The 16,699-nt window shown below is 50.7% G+C and overlaps 1 protein-coding gene across 10 annotated transcripts in view; it reads right to left on the reverse strand.

Moving 5' to 3' along the window:
- Positions 1-1,086: 1,086 nt before the first annotated feature.
- Positions 1,087-16,699, reverse strand: part of FBXO34 (F-box protein 34) — a 35,414-nt gene continuing 19,801 nt past the window's right edge. For 2 of the 10 annotated variants that reach the window (XM_084287488.1, XM_084287490.1), the window contains 2 exons: positions 10,722-10,921; positions 1,087-3,528 (listed from right to left, as the gene is read on the reverse strand). In XM_084287488.1, the coding sequence (XP_084143614.1) occupies positions 1,428-3,528; positions 10,722-10,798 (2,178 nt within the window). In that variant the 5' untranslated portion in view covers positions 10,799-10,921 and the 3' untranslated portion in view covers positions 1,087-1,427. Of the gene's footprint in view, positions 8,866-10,721; positions 10,922-13,347; positions 13,443-16,699 lie in introns of those variants that run through there. The other 8 variants (XM_084287489.1, XM_084287485.1, XM_084287484.1 and 5 more) reach the window with 8 other exon arrangements.

The raw sequence follows: 16,699 nt of genomic DNA on the forward strand, positions 1-16,699 counted from the left end.
AAGAATTAAAGCACGTTCCTTGAGAAACAAAACAACTCCAGGCCCTTAAAACGAGCTGATTCATCCTGCCAGTACAGGTGAAGCGGGGACACGGGCACCTCTCCAGCCAGCGCTCCTCACCCATTGCTCCGCGTGGGCTCGCACCCGAGGTCAGGGAACCGCAGGCTGTGGCAGGAGTTGCTCCAGGCATGGTGAGCGCTTCCATGAGTCCATCCTTGCTCGGACAGGGCAGAGAAAGGGTGAGGGCACAGCCTGCAGGGAGAGGAAGGACTCGAGGCAAAGGCACCAGCCTCATCGCTCACCTCTGTAAAGCCTCTGGGAGCTGAGCACGAGGCGGCTGCTGCTGGCAGGAGGAAGGTTTTGGTGGAAATACTCCGAGGTGCCACGCTCAGCTTCCATCAGTCACCGTTCAGCAGCACTTCTGCCCCAAATCTTCCCCTGTCCCTGCTGAAAGCGCTGATGCTGGCACCAGAAGCCAGAGCAAAACGCTGCAAGGATTCCTTGCACACAGGAAAAAGTCAGAGGGCAGCCAACTTCCAGCAAGCCCCAGGAGTTCACCTGCATCCCTCCTGCCCCAGGCTCCGTCCTCAAGCCGAGGGTGCTGCCGCTTCAGGTGGGTGAGAAATGGGACTGCAGAGGGAGAAGCCAACAGGAGGGAGAGGAAAAAGCTGGAAGCTGAAGGTCACAGCAGGGAGATCTCGCCATAAAGCAGCTGCTCGGTGGTACAGGAGGAGGATTTTGCTCATGGGTTACAGGATTTTGAGTTTGGGGTAGAAGTTTCACAAGACAAAGGCAGGTAAGGCAGATCTGGAATGCACGTTTTATTTAAGTAAAAAAAAAAAAATCAAAAAAAAAGAAAAAAAAATCAAAACAAAACAAAACAAAAAAAAAACAGACAACATGGGTAAGGTAGGCAAGAACTTTTTATATTCTGACTATACAATAATATTCATCTCTTTTTATTCACTGCCAAGGCTACTATAATGGATCTGCTCTAGGCTAATTTGTAAGGTCGTCCAGTTAAATTGTTTGAAGGGTCTTTAAACAAGGTGGCCTTTACCTATTTAGAGTTTCCTCTCGGGAACATTCATATATTATACAGGATATACAGATTTCGAAACGAGACACTTAAAAACACACACAACTATAGCCGCAACACTATCGGAGCTGCATTGTAGTGAGGACGTTGTTCAGCCAGCTGGAGACTCGGTATGTACAATTAGGGTTTTTTTTATAGCGTTATTTACAGAGATGGACTAAAAGCTCTCTCTCATCTAACAGGTAAAGGCTCTTGTGTTTAAGGATGTGCAGTTTCATAGCCCTGTGAAAAAAAAAAAATAACATGACAATTATGTACACTGTAAACAGCACAAGGCATGAGAATCTCCTCCTCCCCCAAACAATCTCACAGGAAAAGTGTTTGTGCACTAATATTCCTCTTCCCCTTCGCCTCCGGCCCCTCTGCTCTTCTTGTGGAGAGCCCGGTTAAAGCTGTGGCAGGCGGGAACCCAGTGATTGTCATGCAGACCCAGCTTACAGCCCGGGATGCCCTTCTGAGACCTGTGGCAGCACATCCAGTACCCGGGGCCGTAAGGTAAAGCCTGACAGTAGGGTTTGGGGTGCCAGCGGCACAGGGACACGTCCCCTTTGACGTATTTCTTCTTGCACTGCTTGCAGGGGTCCTCCCTGTAGCGGGGGTCGCGGACCCAGCGCGAGTCCGCCGGCCGAATGTTGTAGTACTCGATGAGGAATTTGAAGTAGTAGCACGTGCACTTCAGGGCCACCAGGCTGCGGGTGGGGAGCAAGCCGAAGATCTTGACGATGATGTGGTGCGGCAGGAAGGCCATGTACTGCTGGGGCTCCAGGAGCTGCTGGATCTTAAACCGGGTCTCCAAAAAGTCATGCGAGACCTGCCTCTTCAGGCAGGAGGCGTCGAGCGCTTGCAAAGCGCCTTCAGGCTGGGGAGCGGAGAGGGCAAGCGGCTCCGGGGAGAGGTGGTTTTTGATGTGTGCTCGGTCAGACCCCAAAGCATCCTCATCCTCGTTTCGGGCTGCTTCTCCTCCTGCCTTTTCTCGGGGGCTTTCCCGCAGCGGCTGCTGCTCGTGCGGGGCAGGCTGGCTGGGCTGGAGGAAGAACAACCTCCCCGGGAGCTGGTCTTCACCGGAGCGAGAGAGCTTCTCCTTCCTGCAGCCCTTCTCGGTCTTGGTGACTGAGATGCTGATGCACAAGGGCTCCTTCCTGGCAGGGCGCGGGCTCTGTTTCGGGACAATCCCGGCCTCCTTCGATGCACACTCACCACTTTTGCTCTGCGAGGCATCCTCAGGCACCCTGGTGGTGGCCGGCAGGGGTTGGGGAAGCTCCCCCCGCCTGTCGGCATCGCTCCTGCTCGCCGTCAAAGCCAACACCGCCTGAGCAAGTCCCGAGCCCGCACTCCCCACGCGAGCCTCCAGCACAGCAGGGAACGGCTCCGTGGCCTCACACCCGGCCTCGGCCACCCCAGCACCTCCCAGCCCCTCGCCCTGCCCGAGGACAGAAGAAGAGGAGGAAGAGGAGGAGGAGGAGGAGGCTCTGCCTGCCTCGCCGCCGGGCTGCGTGCCGCTGGCCAGGAGCACCCTCCCCACGTTCCTGCGGAAGCTGTTGTTGCGGGACAGCCCGCCGGCCTCCCGCTCGCTCTGACGCCGCAGGCACTCCGACTCCAGCCTGGCCACCATGTCCAGCACACGCACCGGCTCTCCCTGCTGCTGCTGCTGCTCACCACAAACCCCTCTCTCGTGCACCTCGCACGCCCCGGCGGAGGGGAAAGCGTCCGAGCCGGGCAGCGCTCCCTTCGGCCTCGCGGAGGGCGCCGGGGAGCAGGTTTTCGCGCAGTCCACCAGCAGAGCACTGGCTCGTTGCTCCAGGAAGGCGACCATCTCGATGACCGACAGCGAGCGGCCCGGGAAGGCTCCCTCACCACCATCGTTGTGCACGGAGCAGTGCTCGATGCCGCAGGCGAAGGGCTCCGGAGGAGCGCAGCGGGCGCCGGCCTCCCGCACGCGCTCCAGCTGGATCTTGGCCTTTTTCAGATCCAAGGATTTTTTCCGGCGTTTGGCCGTCCTCCCGTCGATGTCCCACGTGCTCTTGATCTTCATGGAGCCCAGGCGGTTGCTGCCGCTGCACTGCTGGGCGGCGAAGAAGGCGATCTTCTCCTTGGTGTTGCCGGGCTTCACCACGGCCCAGACGTCCAGAGGCCCTTCCCCTTCTTCCCCCTGGTGGATGGTGGCGTTTTTCTTCTCCCTGGCGCTCGGGCCGTCCGCCGGACACTTCCCGCTCATATTGCACATGTTATTGGGATACAAAACCCCCAGGAGCTTTCGCGAGGGAGCCAGGAGGGAGGGTTTGGGGAAGGTGCGGTCGTTGCTGTATTTTTCTTCGGGTGCTGCTCTCTGGCGGCTCCCAGGTGGGCCTCTCAGGGAATCCTGGCTGATTTCTGGAGATCGCTCTTTCTTCTGTAACTTGAGATATGGCTTTAAGTGCATACCAGAAACCCTAGAAAGAAAAAAAAAAAGAAGAACAGAAAGGGAAGAAATTATAGTTGCAAAATACGCCTGCCTGGAATTAGAGGAGAAGGCCCCGAGTAGGCACCAGCATGTCTCCAGCCCTACATCAAGCAGCCCACACCTCAAACGAAACCACATGAAACAGGAGCAGCAGCAGCCGGGCTGCGACGTTCACCCTCGGAGAGCTTCCACTCACGGCTCGCAAGGGGATTAACATCTGAAGGGTGGCAGAGATCTCCCCGCTAGAGAAATTTGTTTCTCCAAGGAGAAATCCTAAAGCACAGTGAAAGCTGAAAAGGGAAGTCAGTAAGTGCAATTATATTGATTAACAGCGAGCCTGGTCGGTGTCCATATTCCTAATACCACCTGAAACTAATTCCTTTAGCCCATCAGGAGGGGGGTGCTCGCCCATCAGGGTTCCTGTGCTATCCGTACGATGCCTGCTCCAGAAAAGTGGCAGGAGCATCAGGTACGGATGGAGAACCCCTTCCAAGTGAGCTCCCTGATGGTCAGGACCCTACAAGCTGCTGGCACCACTCATGGACAGCCCCGGGCTCTCCATTCCTAATTTCTGCTACGCCCCCGTGCTCATCTCCAAGGCAAAGCTCACAAAAACACAGGAGCCCAGGGCCCCGCCGCCTCGAATCCCAGCACCAGGAGGCTTCAGGCTCTTCCCCCAGAGCCCCCACGTAAGCACGTTTCAGAACTAACTATAGGTTAGGTTTCCATGGCAATCTGGGAATCGTTACGTTAACAAAGCCAGCTTCATCTCAGCCACGGGGACAAGAGAGCTCCCGTCACCGTGGGTGCACCGACCTGGCCCCTGCCCCTCGCAGGAATTGGGGCACTTCCCGATTTAGGCTCCTCTGCGACATGCAACGGAGCTGTTCTGGTTTTGGTTGGATGCTAAAAACTGAAATCATGGCCTAAAATTGGAGCGTCAGGGTGCTGAAAGAGAGAAGGGGAACTCGAGGCTGCCATGAGTTTGCTGGAGGGGCTGTGTCATCTCTGCTGCACCTCAGGGCTGGTTGGGGTCAGGCCACCGATGGGTTTGGGTCTGACCTCAGGAAGGGAAGGTCAGGTTCCAGTCCCAAGTTTTCGTGCCAGGGTGTTGATGATGAGCCCGATTCTGGGTTAAAAAGGGCTTTCTCGGAGCCACTTTCAGGAATCCGGCCTTACCAATCAGCTCGGCACCCTTCGTTAAGAGGAGCTGCAGATGAAGGTGAGATTCAAGGTGCTCCCCGAACCAGAACAGGACTAACCTGGTTACCCCAACGTGCTCAGAGGACACGTTCAGCCTGCAGAGTTGGTTCAGCTGCTCAGAGCTAGTTCTGCTCTGTGGAGAAAGACAAAGGGCAGAGAGCTACGCCTCACCTCCTGCGCATCGCTCCTTTAAGGCTCTGGTTCCTCCTGCCTTGCAGTTAGTCCCCGGCTAGGCCAACAATACCTTTTAAGGTTTAGAAGTTACGATTTACATCACAAAATTCCGCCTTAGTCAGAAATTTTCCTGCCAGGGTAATTGCCTCATTCGAATTCAGCGCTCCTTGCAGCGCTTTAATGGATCCGGATTTAAAGAAAACCTACATGGAGCAGCCTCAGACAGCTACACGAGGGCTGCTGACTCCCTCCAACCAGCCAAACACCAGTGCCACCTCCTCCAAATTTTACAAAATTTACAGTTTTACAAATTTTTCCCTTCCCTGCTGCCCGAAAAGGGATTTTGGTTACAAACTTTACCTGAAAGCATTGCTCCGAAAAAAAAACAAAGCCTCGCCCCCACCACCACTCACGCTCTTTGCTGCAAACATTAAAAAGTTGGGACTTTGAAACATGCAGAACTCCTTCCCCGCGTGCCAGCAGCACGTTTCCTTTCTAGCTCCCAGGATTAGAGCACGGATCCCCAGCAGAAATTGCTTTGAAGAGCAATTCGAAGCAATCTGAAGGCAGAGCGCGGTGTGTTCCCCCCCCCAGCCTACCTGATTTCTGCACCACTCCAGTGCTGGCAAGCAGATAGTTGTGGCAGCTGCAGGTGAAGTTTTTAAATATTTTAACACCACCAAAAATAGTTGTTAAAAGGCGAAGTCGCTGACAATTCCCTCTGATGCTTCAGCGTGATTCTGTTTGCTTTCCTCCACCCTTCAACTTACCGAGCTTGCTAATTTTATCTTTAGAGACAGCGACTCCTCAGCACTTCACCGAGGCAGCATGAAAGGTTTCCAATCCCAAGCGTGCCGTTTTGCATCGCTGATAAGAGATAATTCTGCCAGGAAGCATCAGCACCGAACCAACTGCCTTCTCCTCTGTTATTCCATCCCTAAGCCAGCGGAATAAAAAGGGACACAGCTTTTTTTTGTTTTAATTTCTAATCAGCAGCGCCTTAGGCACGCAGGAAAACAGGATACTTACAGCTCTGGAACGACACCGCTGTTTTTACAAGCTGTAACTCCAGCTCATTTTCACTACAGCTTGCTGGTTCCCACACTGGACTGATACATAAATATATATAAAATATATATTTATTTCTATATACACCTTTATTCATGCACACACACCTCTCCTCTCCCTACCGAAGGGGAGATCCATCAGCTACTGCGCCAAGTTGAGCAGAATCCTTCTGCATCCTCCTGCCTTTGTATTTCTCTTCTAATTCACAGCAGCCTAAAAATAAAATCTTGCCTTCAGTAGAAGCTCCAATGGGGGAAAACTCAATTTTCCCAGCTTCCTGGGAGCACAGGGAACCTACATGTCCTGTCCTGCACCTCGGGCTGGGCTCCCACAGCGCCCCATGAAGCCAAAAGGTTTCCTCTGGCCAGCAAGAAGAAGAACAACAGAACCCACTCCAGCAGCACATTCACACTGGGTTTTCTGGGCAAAGCACCGGAAGGTTTTATTAAGGCGAAAATTTCCATCAAAACCCCAAAGTTTCCTGTGAATCTCTCTCTGTAAACACTAACTGCAGTAGGCAAGAGCTCCCAGGGCTGCTAACTGCACGCGCCGTGCCAACTCCAGCTCCGAAAAAACCCTCAGGACACGCTAGCACGAGGCACGGGCCAAAAAAAGACGAGAAAGAAGAAGCCAACAACAATGAAAAGCCACACCAAGCATAACCTCTGGCAGGGCACGTCTCCTCCCTGGCATCCCTTTTTTTTTTTATCCTGACATAAAGCTGAGCTCCTCAGCGCAGATTAGGGAGGACGGAGCACCGAGTTCAACCATGGTCAACCACTTGTTGTTTCTGGAAGGGCTCCGGGGGTCCTCTGGGCTCACTCTCCAGCACCGTTTCCATCCCCTTGGCGCTGCTGGGGCAGGCAGAGCAGACGGAGAGCTGCTTCAAAGGCATTCCAGGGATTCTGCCGGGCCGGGAAAGTCCCAGCAGCGTAGCAGCCAGGCTGGACGATGCTCTGCTACTCACTGCAGCTCGTTCTGGCGCGTGGCGAACGTCCAAGCTTGGGGAGAGTCGTGTTGGGAAGCTCGATGCTCCAAAACGGGGCTGGTTCAACCTCAGCAGCTGTGGAAGTATTTTATTTCTCGAAAACCCACTCCTTTGCCACGCTAACTTCATGCTCAAGCTGAAAGGCTGAAGCTCAGCATCCCCCCGTGCCTGTCTAACTGCCTCCTGCATCAGCCAGAGGATTGCTGCAGGCTTTGCAGGTAGACAAAAGGCTGAAGTGAGGAGCACGAGCAAGGCATGCACACACGGATCAAGGTTGGCCCGAGACAGCAGAGGAGCTAAACGCCAAGTAAATGCCCAATTCTTAACCCTGGGTCCCCCACAGCGTGTTCAGCCGCTGCAGGAGATCAAATAACTCGTGGGGTGACGCCACTCCAATATTAGCTACACGCACGAGATAAGAGTCTTGCAAAAAATGTCTTCCTCAGCAAGAAGTTGCGGGTGACAGATTGCACGTCCCAGCCTGATGCGCAGGCAGCTCAGGTTTGAGGGCTCCCACCCATCGATAAGGTGGGAACAGACTTCCGAGTAAGCAGGTTCACACGAACCGTGGTGTACTCCACTGCTTCCAACATTATAGACACGAAAAAAGTGACATTTCTTTGCCAGTCCTTCGTATAAAAGCTCTTCCCATCACTTGAGTGATGTAGAACCAATTTTTGCTGAGCCTCAAGAAGCTCAAGTGCACGTCCCCTACTTCCCAGCCACACTACAGATGACACAGGGATGACCAAGCGGAGGGAAACAAAGCCAAGTGAAAGATCTGGTGTTCAAAGTTACTCAAAGCTGGGCCAAAAACATTTAGCTCAAAGATGATGGGATAGCACGCGTGCCTGTGGTGCAACAGACAAGGACAAAGAAGGAATCACAGAGGTGGAGTCATTTGTAAGGAAAAAAAAGTGTTGGCTTTATCAGGCTTCTGCTGAAAGCTGCTCAGAGCAGCACAGACATTCCCCAATTCTCCAGAAATAGTCACGTTTCCTCCTGGAAACGTTACCTTTCTTGATATAAGCCTTGTTCTCTTATTTATTGCTGCTACAGGACCAAGATCCTTCTGGGTATGATGGCACAACAGAATTCTTCGAACACTTCAACACCAAGGGATGCTACTGAGTCTTCGGTTTTGTGCGCACATAATGAGGACACGTGAAAGGTTGTAGGAATTAACCTTGGATTGCGCCATCAGTGAGAAACTCAGAGCTCAGAGGACAGAATAAGCCGAAGGAGACCTGAAGGCAAGTCACCAATTTGTTCTTTTGAAACTCAAGACCTGAAGGAGCTGGTTCACAAAGGGGGCCACGCTGCGGTAGGGAGGATTTCACTGCAGACAGAGCAGCCCAGGAGGCATTCTCCAGGAACCAAAAGGTGTTTTCATTATAAGGAACACATCCCAAATAAGAACTAAAGAAACTCCACTTGAACACATTCCCTCTCCCAGAAGGATACAAGAAACAACCACAAGTTTCAAATCGCCAGGTCAGGATCACCCGGAAAGTTAAGACTTGAGAAATCAAAACGTCTAGGAATAAGCTTAAGAACTGGTGCAGGGTTAGTCCCTGCAAACATATAGGCAAAGAAATAGTAAACCTACTATAGATAATGATTATATATTTTATATATATGCAATTATATATTATATAGACATATTTATATGGATATATAAAATATATAACCATTATTATATAGATAATGAAGGTTCTCCAGTTTGTGAGAAAGGGTAGGGAGAGAAACAGGGCTGCAAGCAAGGTCAGGGCAGAGGTCAAGAGGACTCCAGGTTCAGCACAAAGCACTAAATTTGAGTTTATATTCTTTTCAAGAGGGGTGCTGAGGATGATCACGAGGCCACAAGCCAGGGGGTCGATTTGAAGAAGAACACTGGGAGACGGCAGGGTGAGAAGATTAAGAAGCATCATGAAAATTGCAAGGAATGGCTCCTTTCAATTTTAGATTCCAAAACAGATCCGTAAACCGCAGGGCCAGGAGCAAGATTTATAAAGCTCTTGAAAGGCAACATTCAGTGTTAATAAAACATGGTGCTGCAGGGGAGAAAGAGAAGGGAGAGAGATCACGGCACCTCCAGGCCTGCGAGGCTGACTTCAACACAAAAAGGTGTTCTGCAAGAAAAGAGGATTACAAAGCCACAGATAAGCAGGGGGGGGAAGGAAGAGTTCAATATGCAAGACTAACCTGAAGGTTCTCCAAAAAAGATCTCTCTTGAACAATGCCACATATTGTGGTTTATTGATACGGGGTTCAGGGGGCACGAGGAGAGTTACTGGTTAAAACAGACTGAGAAAGAAAAGGTAAAACAAACCAAGAAGCTGGCTTAACAGCAGACAGTCCCAGGTGATGCTGAATAATAAAATACCAGCCTGGAAAGCAAAGCCATGCCTCCAGAATCAGCCTGGGGAACGATTTGGGTTTGTTTGGATTTGCACTACGGCACCGAGGCAAACCTGTGATACATTCAAGGCATCACTTCAAAGCCCTCCTACAAGGGCTCCTCTGGAGTTCAGCACAGTTTCTGACTCAGAGGAGACTCACCCAGGCTGAGAAGAGCAGCAGTCACTGTTCAAGGAGCTCCTTGAAAACACTGGGGTCATTTCATGCAGCAAAACCAGAGGTGAGGGAATACAACTGCATTTCCCTGACTGCAGCAAAGGAGATAAACCACTGAAAATAAGTGGTCCTTATGCAGAAAAGTAAAATAAAATAAAGACAACGCAAGCTCAAACAAATCTATAAGCTGGCATGAATGTCCAGTCTGGGAATCCGAAGAAGGATCCCAGTTAGATCTGTCATCTTCAGTAACGGCTGATCTATGGGAGAAGAAGAGGTGTCATTGTTTTTAGGCTGGAATTCTGAGTTTACAGAAGGGATTATGAGATACTGCTTGGGAAAGCAAGGCGCTGAGCAACCCAGGCAGTCTTTTCCAGCACTAAATTACTACAAGGCTAACACAGCAAGTATATGTTGTCTGCATAACCACAAGGAACAAAGGTTAAAGTTTACTTTAAAACCACACAAATTTTGGAAACGAGAAAGCTGGCTCTCCTCCTCCGGATTGAGGAAGTTGAAGAGTCTTGGTTTCAAAAAATACTTTTTTTTTTTTTTTTCCCTCTCTCCAAGTAGCCTGAACTCAACCAAACTAGCACGTCCTTGCATTTGCATAAGCACAAGTTGTTCTGCACGGTGTTCCTATAACGAGACACAGTGAGAGGCGTTCGCTTCATTGTCACATAAGCACAAGTGTTTGAAATCAATCGTGCGCTTCTTCTGAATAAGAGACACAGGAGAGCCAGCGATACAAAAAATTAAGCTTAAACTAATGCAATTACTTACTCCGGAGTGAGACAAACCACAAAAACGATCGCCAGCGTTTCCACTTGCTGTAAGCTGACTGCATGTATCAAAGCCTACCAGGACAAGCCATCCTCCAAGTGAGTTTTACTTCAAAGCCATATTCCCAAACTAATTTACAGCTGTTGCTAGAAAATATCAAGTACAAACCAAGCGCAGCACCAGCTGTAGTTAGCCTGTAGCTGTCATTATCAAATGAAAGTGTCAAAAACCACTTCTGCCCTTAGGCCATTATGAGGTTTCACTTAAAGAGCATCCAAAAGGAAGAATTGAGACCAACAAAGTGACACGCGAGACGACAAGAAAGTAAGCAGAAGGCCAAATGGGTACTAAGTATTTAATTATAGGCGGACCAGCTGGTCTCCTCGTACCGTTTGACTTGATGGAAGGTGGAAGAGGAGGAATTCAGCGGTTCCCTGTGGAGGCCAGCTCTGCAGGAACTCTTCATCGTAACCACCTCTCCAGCTAAGGCACGCCGTCACAGCCAGTCCATCCTGGTTCACATGCAAGGCTCCCTCATCAGCGCTCCTTGCCCCGCACAGAGCCTCACCGTGTCTCTCCCACCTAGGAACTGAAAAAAGAGGAGAGAAACAAGGAGAATGGGTTGGAGGACGGCAGCGATTTGAGGCACGGATGATCAGGACAAGGACCCCTTCCCAAATAAGTGGGGGGGAAGATATAAAACCTAAATATCTATATGCATAGCACACATATAGATGTGCACACCCATTTATACATATATAAATACGCTCACATCCACGTATATAAATGTAAAACAACTTAAACATCTTATACTTAACATCATGCCATTAGTGCAGCTGGAGTTGGACGCCCCCAACACCACCTGCCTGCACTGTGCTTCCCCTTAAATGTGACCACAGCCCCCCCAGGATGTGCTGTCTTCCCAGCAAACTGGGCTCGTTAAGATCTCCCTGCTCATTAGCACGGCGCCAGGCTTTGGAGGGCAACTAGCGGCACGATTTGATGCTGGCCAGGAGTTAGGTTAGCCTTCTCGTCCCAACAGTGTGGCTGATTTCCTCAAATTTAAAAAAAAAACGTGCCACCACGCAGCCTCCAAAGCTCAGGGAGGCTGCCCTGCCTTTGCATCACACGCAGATAAGAGAGAGGATTTCAGCAGAACACGGCTGTGCTGCAATATCTCTCACTCACACTGGGCTGCCGCATTCTACGCCTTGTCCTTGGCACAGCCAACTCTTACCGGCGCTGTGACGGCCTTTGACGGTGAAAGAACAACAAGCAACGCGTTGGAACACAAAAGGAACAAGTGACACAGCAAAAGAGCCCTGGAAAAACTCAGATATTCAAGCCTGAGTTGCCGGTAAATTGTTTTAAAGGTTGCTCGCTTCCTTCCCTCCGGAGGTCCAAGCGCAGCGATGCCAAAATAAAGGCACGCTGCCTGAAGATGCTAACTGCAGAGCTCTGACCCCACAGCATTTGGGATTTAGGGCAGCAGGTGGTTCTCCTTGTCAGCAGCTTTTGCTCTTAGTGCTGCCCACTCCTGCAGCAGCATCTCCGCAACCTGGCATTGCAGGGGCACAGAGATGGAGCCTCTCACGTCTCCCCTCTTTTAGCAACATCTGCCTGAGAAAAATCTGCCCTGCAGGGGAGCACGGACCTGTGCACAGCTCGGTTACTGCCTGGCCCTGGTGCTTTACAGCTCAGGGCTGCCACTAAGCTCTCCTGGCCTGGGAAACCCTCTCCAACTCGTTAGCCACACGTGCTGAGAAAGCGATTCCGGACGGCTTCCCCAGCAGGGCGGCAGGAATTGGTTTCGATCCAGCCGACCTTCCGCCTGCTGAAGCGGTTTCACAATTCCTCTAGCGATGGGGAACGAGAGGTTAATCATTTGCCCGCGTTTGAGCAGGCAGGAGCCTAAAATAATACCGAAAATATCGTATAAACGCATTCCAGGCTGCGTGCAGAAGTCCCTGCTGAGCTCCGCACGACGCAAAGTGAGCTGAGCAGACCGAGGTGGTGCCCTGGCAGAGCTGGAGGACGGGAGCGTGCCCCCTGCTCCACGAATTCAGGAGGACAAGACGTTAGGCTGACACCAAAACTCAAGGCTTTGCGGTTAAACGCCCCCTTTGTTAGGCTGCCCAGAGCCTAAACCAAGAACTGACCCGCAAGAATGAAACCTAGGCACAAAAATCACTCATTGGGGACGTTTTGTAGGCTGACAAATGGATATTTACTAACAGAAATCCACAGGAAAAAGCATGTGCTTTATGAAAACCCCAAAGTTAAACACAAAATCGTTACTTTCCCATCAACCACCAGCAAGAGGCATTGAGATTCTGACTTCTATCCAAGCTTTTGTCTGGCTTCTCCTTCTGGCTTTACTGACACTAGCATTTCAGACCCAGCAGGAACTGTATCACAGAAACATCCACACCCAAATAAATGCAGCCATACCACGCCGGGAATGCCAGGCACTTTCCAACTGGTTAAAACTCCCGATGTATTCCTGGCTAAGCACATCAGATGTTTTGCCTCAGTCCTATCCCTTTGCAGATCAGAATGAAAAAAAAATATAATAATAATGAGAAGCTGAAAAATGAGCGATAAAAAGCCAGGAAAAAGCAAACAAAGATCTCATTTGCAGCAGTTTGAGAAGCAAAACCACCAAACTCGTTCGGGTTTGGGCAGCCACGAGCTCAGTCCGAGCACAGGCATCACGCTGCAGGATGCCATGTGTTTAAGAAAGGAGCAGCACCTACTAGAGGAAAGCAAAAGCTGACAAAAACAGGCACAGAAAGATTCGCCCGGGCACTGCAGCACCAGCACAGCTCTATACAAAGCAGGCTTTTTCCCCCCCTCCTCTAGCTGCTGGTCTGCAGAGCAGAGCTGAAACGGGCTATTAATGCCAGCCTGACAAATTCCTACTGTGTGAGCGGCAAAAAGCTGTGCCTGTGAATAAAAAATTAAAAGAATAAATAAAAAAAGCAACAGCTTCCAAGCTAGCCCAGAGATACTCACTGCCTTTTAACTACCACAGCATTTCTGAACCGAGGCTGATCCTTTGCAGGAGGTGCTTCAGTCGTTTGCTTTAGTTTTGCAGAGTTGGGCACAGCCTGAAAATCGAAATGCACAGAGGAACAGAGCAGACGAGGAAAATAAGAACCTAATCTCGCTGTTCTCCCTTTCCGAAGCCACCCCCAAACATATGCCTTAATGCCTGAGATGTGGGAAGGACGGGGATTTTGGCAGCGGGCAGCATCACGCTCCCGCAGCGATGGACGGCGATGCACGGAGCGGCTCCACCGAGCTCCCCGTTTTATCATCAGTTTGGAAGTGCTGCTGGGAGAAGAAATGCGCTCACCGAGATGGAATAAGGGATATTGGGCTGCAGTTTGGAGGAGAAATCCCACTGCTGGTAGAAGCAGAGCGGCCTCTGCCCGCCTGAGGGGACAGGGACCAGCTTTGGGATGCCCTCCAGCGGTGTAGGACCGAGGGCTGAGCCCTCCACCACAGCCAGGATGCAGAAGAAAGCAAAGGAAAGAATTTTTAGGGGAAACTCAGATGAATTAATACTGAAATACAGTCACTGGAAGGGACTTAACCAGTGCTGAGGCCTTGTAACACACAGCTATGTCTGGCCAACACCAAACAGCCCGTGGCAGCCCCTGCACCCAAACCCTGTTGCTTTCTAGTCAAATGCAGCAAGGATTTGGGATTTCACAGGGTGGATTCAATGCCGTGTTTTATTTGACGTCAAACCAAAGCGTTGCTGTTCCAGCAGGGGCAGGAAGAACCACTCTCCCAGCTTATTCAACCAGTTTGTTTCCCAGCCTGGTTCCCTGCAAGCTAAAAACAAAGCAAAAAATGGAAGGGGAAAAAAAAATACCAAAACCCAACCCCACAGCAGAAGTCTGAAAAGAAGACGGCTTGGGGAAAACCATATTAAAACACAGCTAAAAAGAAAGGCACGCTAATACCGACCTATTGTAGGCACCTTAGAGAAGGACTTTTTAACACCGAGTTCATCAGCTGGGTTTTATTTAGTTAACAGAACAGTTTTAAGCAGAGAAAACAAGCGTGTTTTAGCTAAAAACGTCTTACAAGTTTTACAGTGACCTCACATTTGTGTTTCCAGGTGCAGCCTCCTGTCTATTTGCACACTAAAACCTGCTGCTACCGCTGCTTCTCCTTACTAAAAGCCAGAGCAGCCCCAGTGGCAGGCTCTCAGTACCTCTGCCCTCGGGTCTGCTCCCCACAAAATTCACCCCAGCTCTCCTCCAAGCTCCTGCCCACATTCCTTTCCCCAGATCACACCAGAAAGAGTGTTTATTTAACCAAAATGACCAAAATTTAACCAAAATGTGAGGATTCCCACCTGTATTTGAATCAGGCAGGGTATTGGGGAACACAGCACGGCCTCACAGCCATTTTACTCACCCTAATTCCTGCCATGCCAGGCTCTCGTCCTCCTCTTCCTCCCAACACTTGTATCAGGGCTGTCCCATTCCCACCTGAAGCAGCTCCAGGGGCCAAACGAGGAGGAAATTAACCCCAAGAGGCAGGCTCCCTGTGCCCAGCAGGCAGTAGCACAGCAGGATGAGGTCCTCAGTAGCTGAGGCTGGGTTCAACCCTATCAAATCCACACCTTGAATCACGCTGGGAGAAGCATCCGCCACAAAAAGGGTTTCTATATTTTTTCCAGTCAATGGAAATAAAGTTTTGAACGCAAAATAGAGAGCTTTGGAAGAGGGGAAGTGTCTGGGCTCCAAAGCAACATTTGACTGCTCGCCACCACCAAACATCACTACCTGTCGGAGCAATAAGCACATGAAGTGCTCGTCCTAACGAAGCTCTACAGGGAGAGCCCGTCTTCTCCTCCAAGACCAAGTCAATAAATAATGAAAGGTTTCCGATTTGTAGCTCTCGTGTTCTCTCTCCTTTAGGTGTGGTGAGTGTTGGAACGATAATGCTGTCCCCTTTCCCCTCAAAAGGAAAATCTCAAAAGGGACAAAAAGGGAAAGATCAGCTCTGCTGCCCCTTGCTGACCCTCTACTTTATTACTGGAGACGACAAGAAAACGCTTCCCTTGCTCCACTATTCCTGAAAGGCTTCAGCTGCCCTGCCCAATTCGCTTAAGGACATCACCTGTTGTTCAACCAGGGGGGGAAGCTGAGAGCTGGCTCATTCAATCCGTTCTGCTTGATCCAAGAGGAAAACAAAACCGGGGAACCCGGTAGGTGCCAGCGCTGCTGTGGTGTGGGTGACAAACAGGCAGAGATCCCACATTACTCCGCTTTCTCGAGAGCTGCCACCCCCTTTGGCACTTGCTGTCCCCGCAGAGCGTGTGGTGTGCCCCGAATGATAAGCAGGGGGTGGCTGAACGTCCCCCAGCGGGGCTGCAGCTGCCGGGCTCTTGGGTTATAGGGTCCGGGAAAAGGCTGCCATGCCCCGCATTTGGGGGCCGTGTGATGGGTGAGCCAGGTCTGAGTTCTTTAGCATGTAAAACTCGATTTGTTTTGCTATGCAGATGGGGAATTAATGAAAGCTCGGCTGAAAGGCTACTTTTCTTGGGGCGAGGGGAAGGAGAAAGCTTCCAGAAGCCTTCCTATTATAGAAGCAATAGAGCGGGTTCCAAAAATAGTAGGCAAGCACTCCCAGAGCTCTGGAGACGTTGTGCCCTGGTTTTATAAGGCTCAAGTCTCCCTGGATCTCTCGTGTACGTGCGGGGAACGCTAGAAATGACTGAAAGATGCAGAAGTGACGTTAAATGGGGAGTTTTTAGGACAAACACCAGGAAGAGAAGTCCAAACAGACCCATTCGACTGGGGTACCAACGGAGAGCGACCTGTCCCGCTCCGGAGACGGATAAAACCAGGAAGCTGGCTCCTACCTTTCTCAAGAACTCAGCCTTAGTTTGCTCAAGAAGATCCCGATGATCAGAGCAATGACTTTGCAGATTAGGATTGTCAACAGCAATTTCGTCACCCTGTTTTGCTTTCGGCTGCCAGGGACCCTGGCCGGGGAGGTTCACCTGACTCAGCGTGGCACACACCCACTGGATTCGGTAACTAGCGCACGGACCATCACACGGTGATCTGCCTGGCATTAATTACTCACTGGTTAGCCAGAACTAGTTCGTTAATGATCCAGCACTACAACACAACCCACTCTTGGAATTAAAGTCTCTTTTAACTGTTCCACGACAGCATTTACAAGCCAGTGAGAACAAAACCGGTGTGCAATACTCCTCTGACTACAAACTCGCCTTTGGATCTCTGTACCCCAGTATAGGACTGGCTGGTTTACTGGTATATACTGGCAAGGGTCAGGAGGAAACCAGAAATCTCATACTTGACACTATAAGGTAAGA

This window comes from Netta rufina (genome assembly GCF_964035555.1).
Source record: "Netta rufina genome assembly, chromosome: 5".
Lineage (NCBI taxonomy): Eukaryota > Metazoa > Chordata > Aves > Anseriformes > Anatidae > Netta > Netta rufina.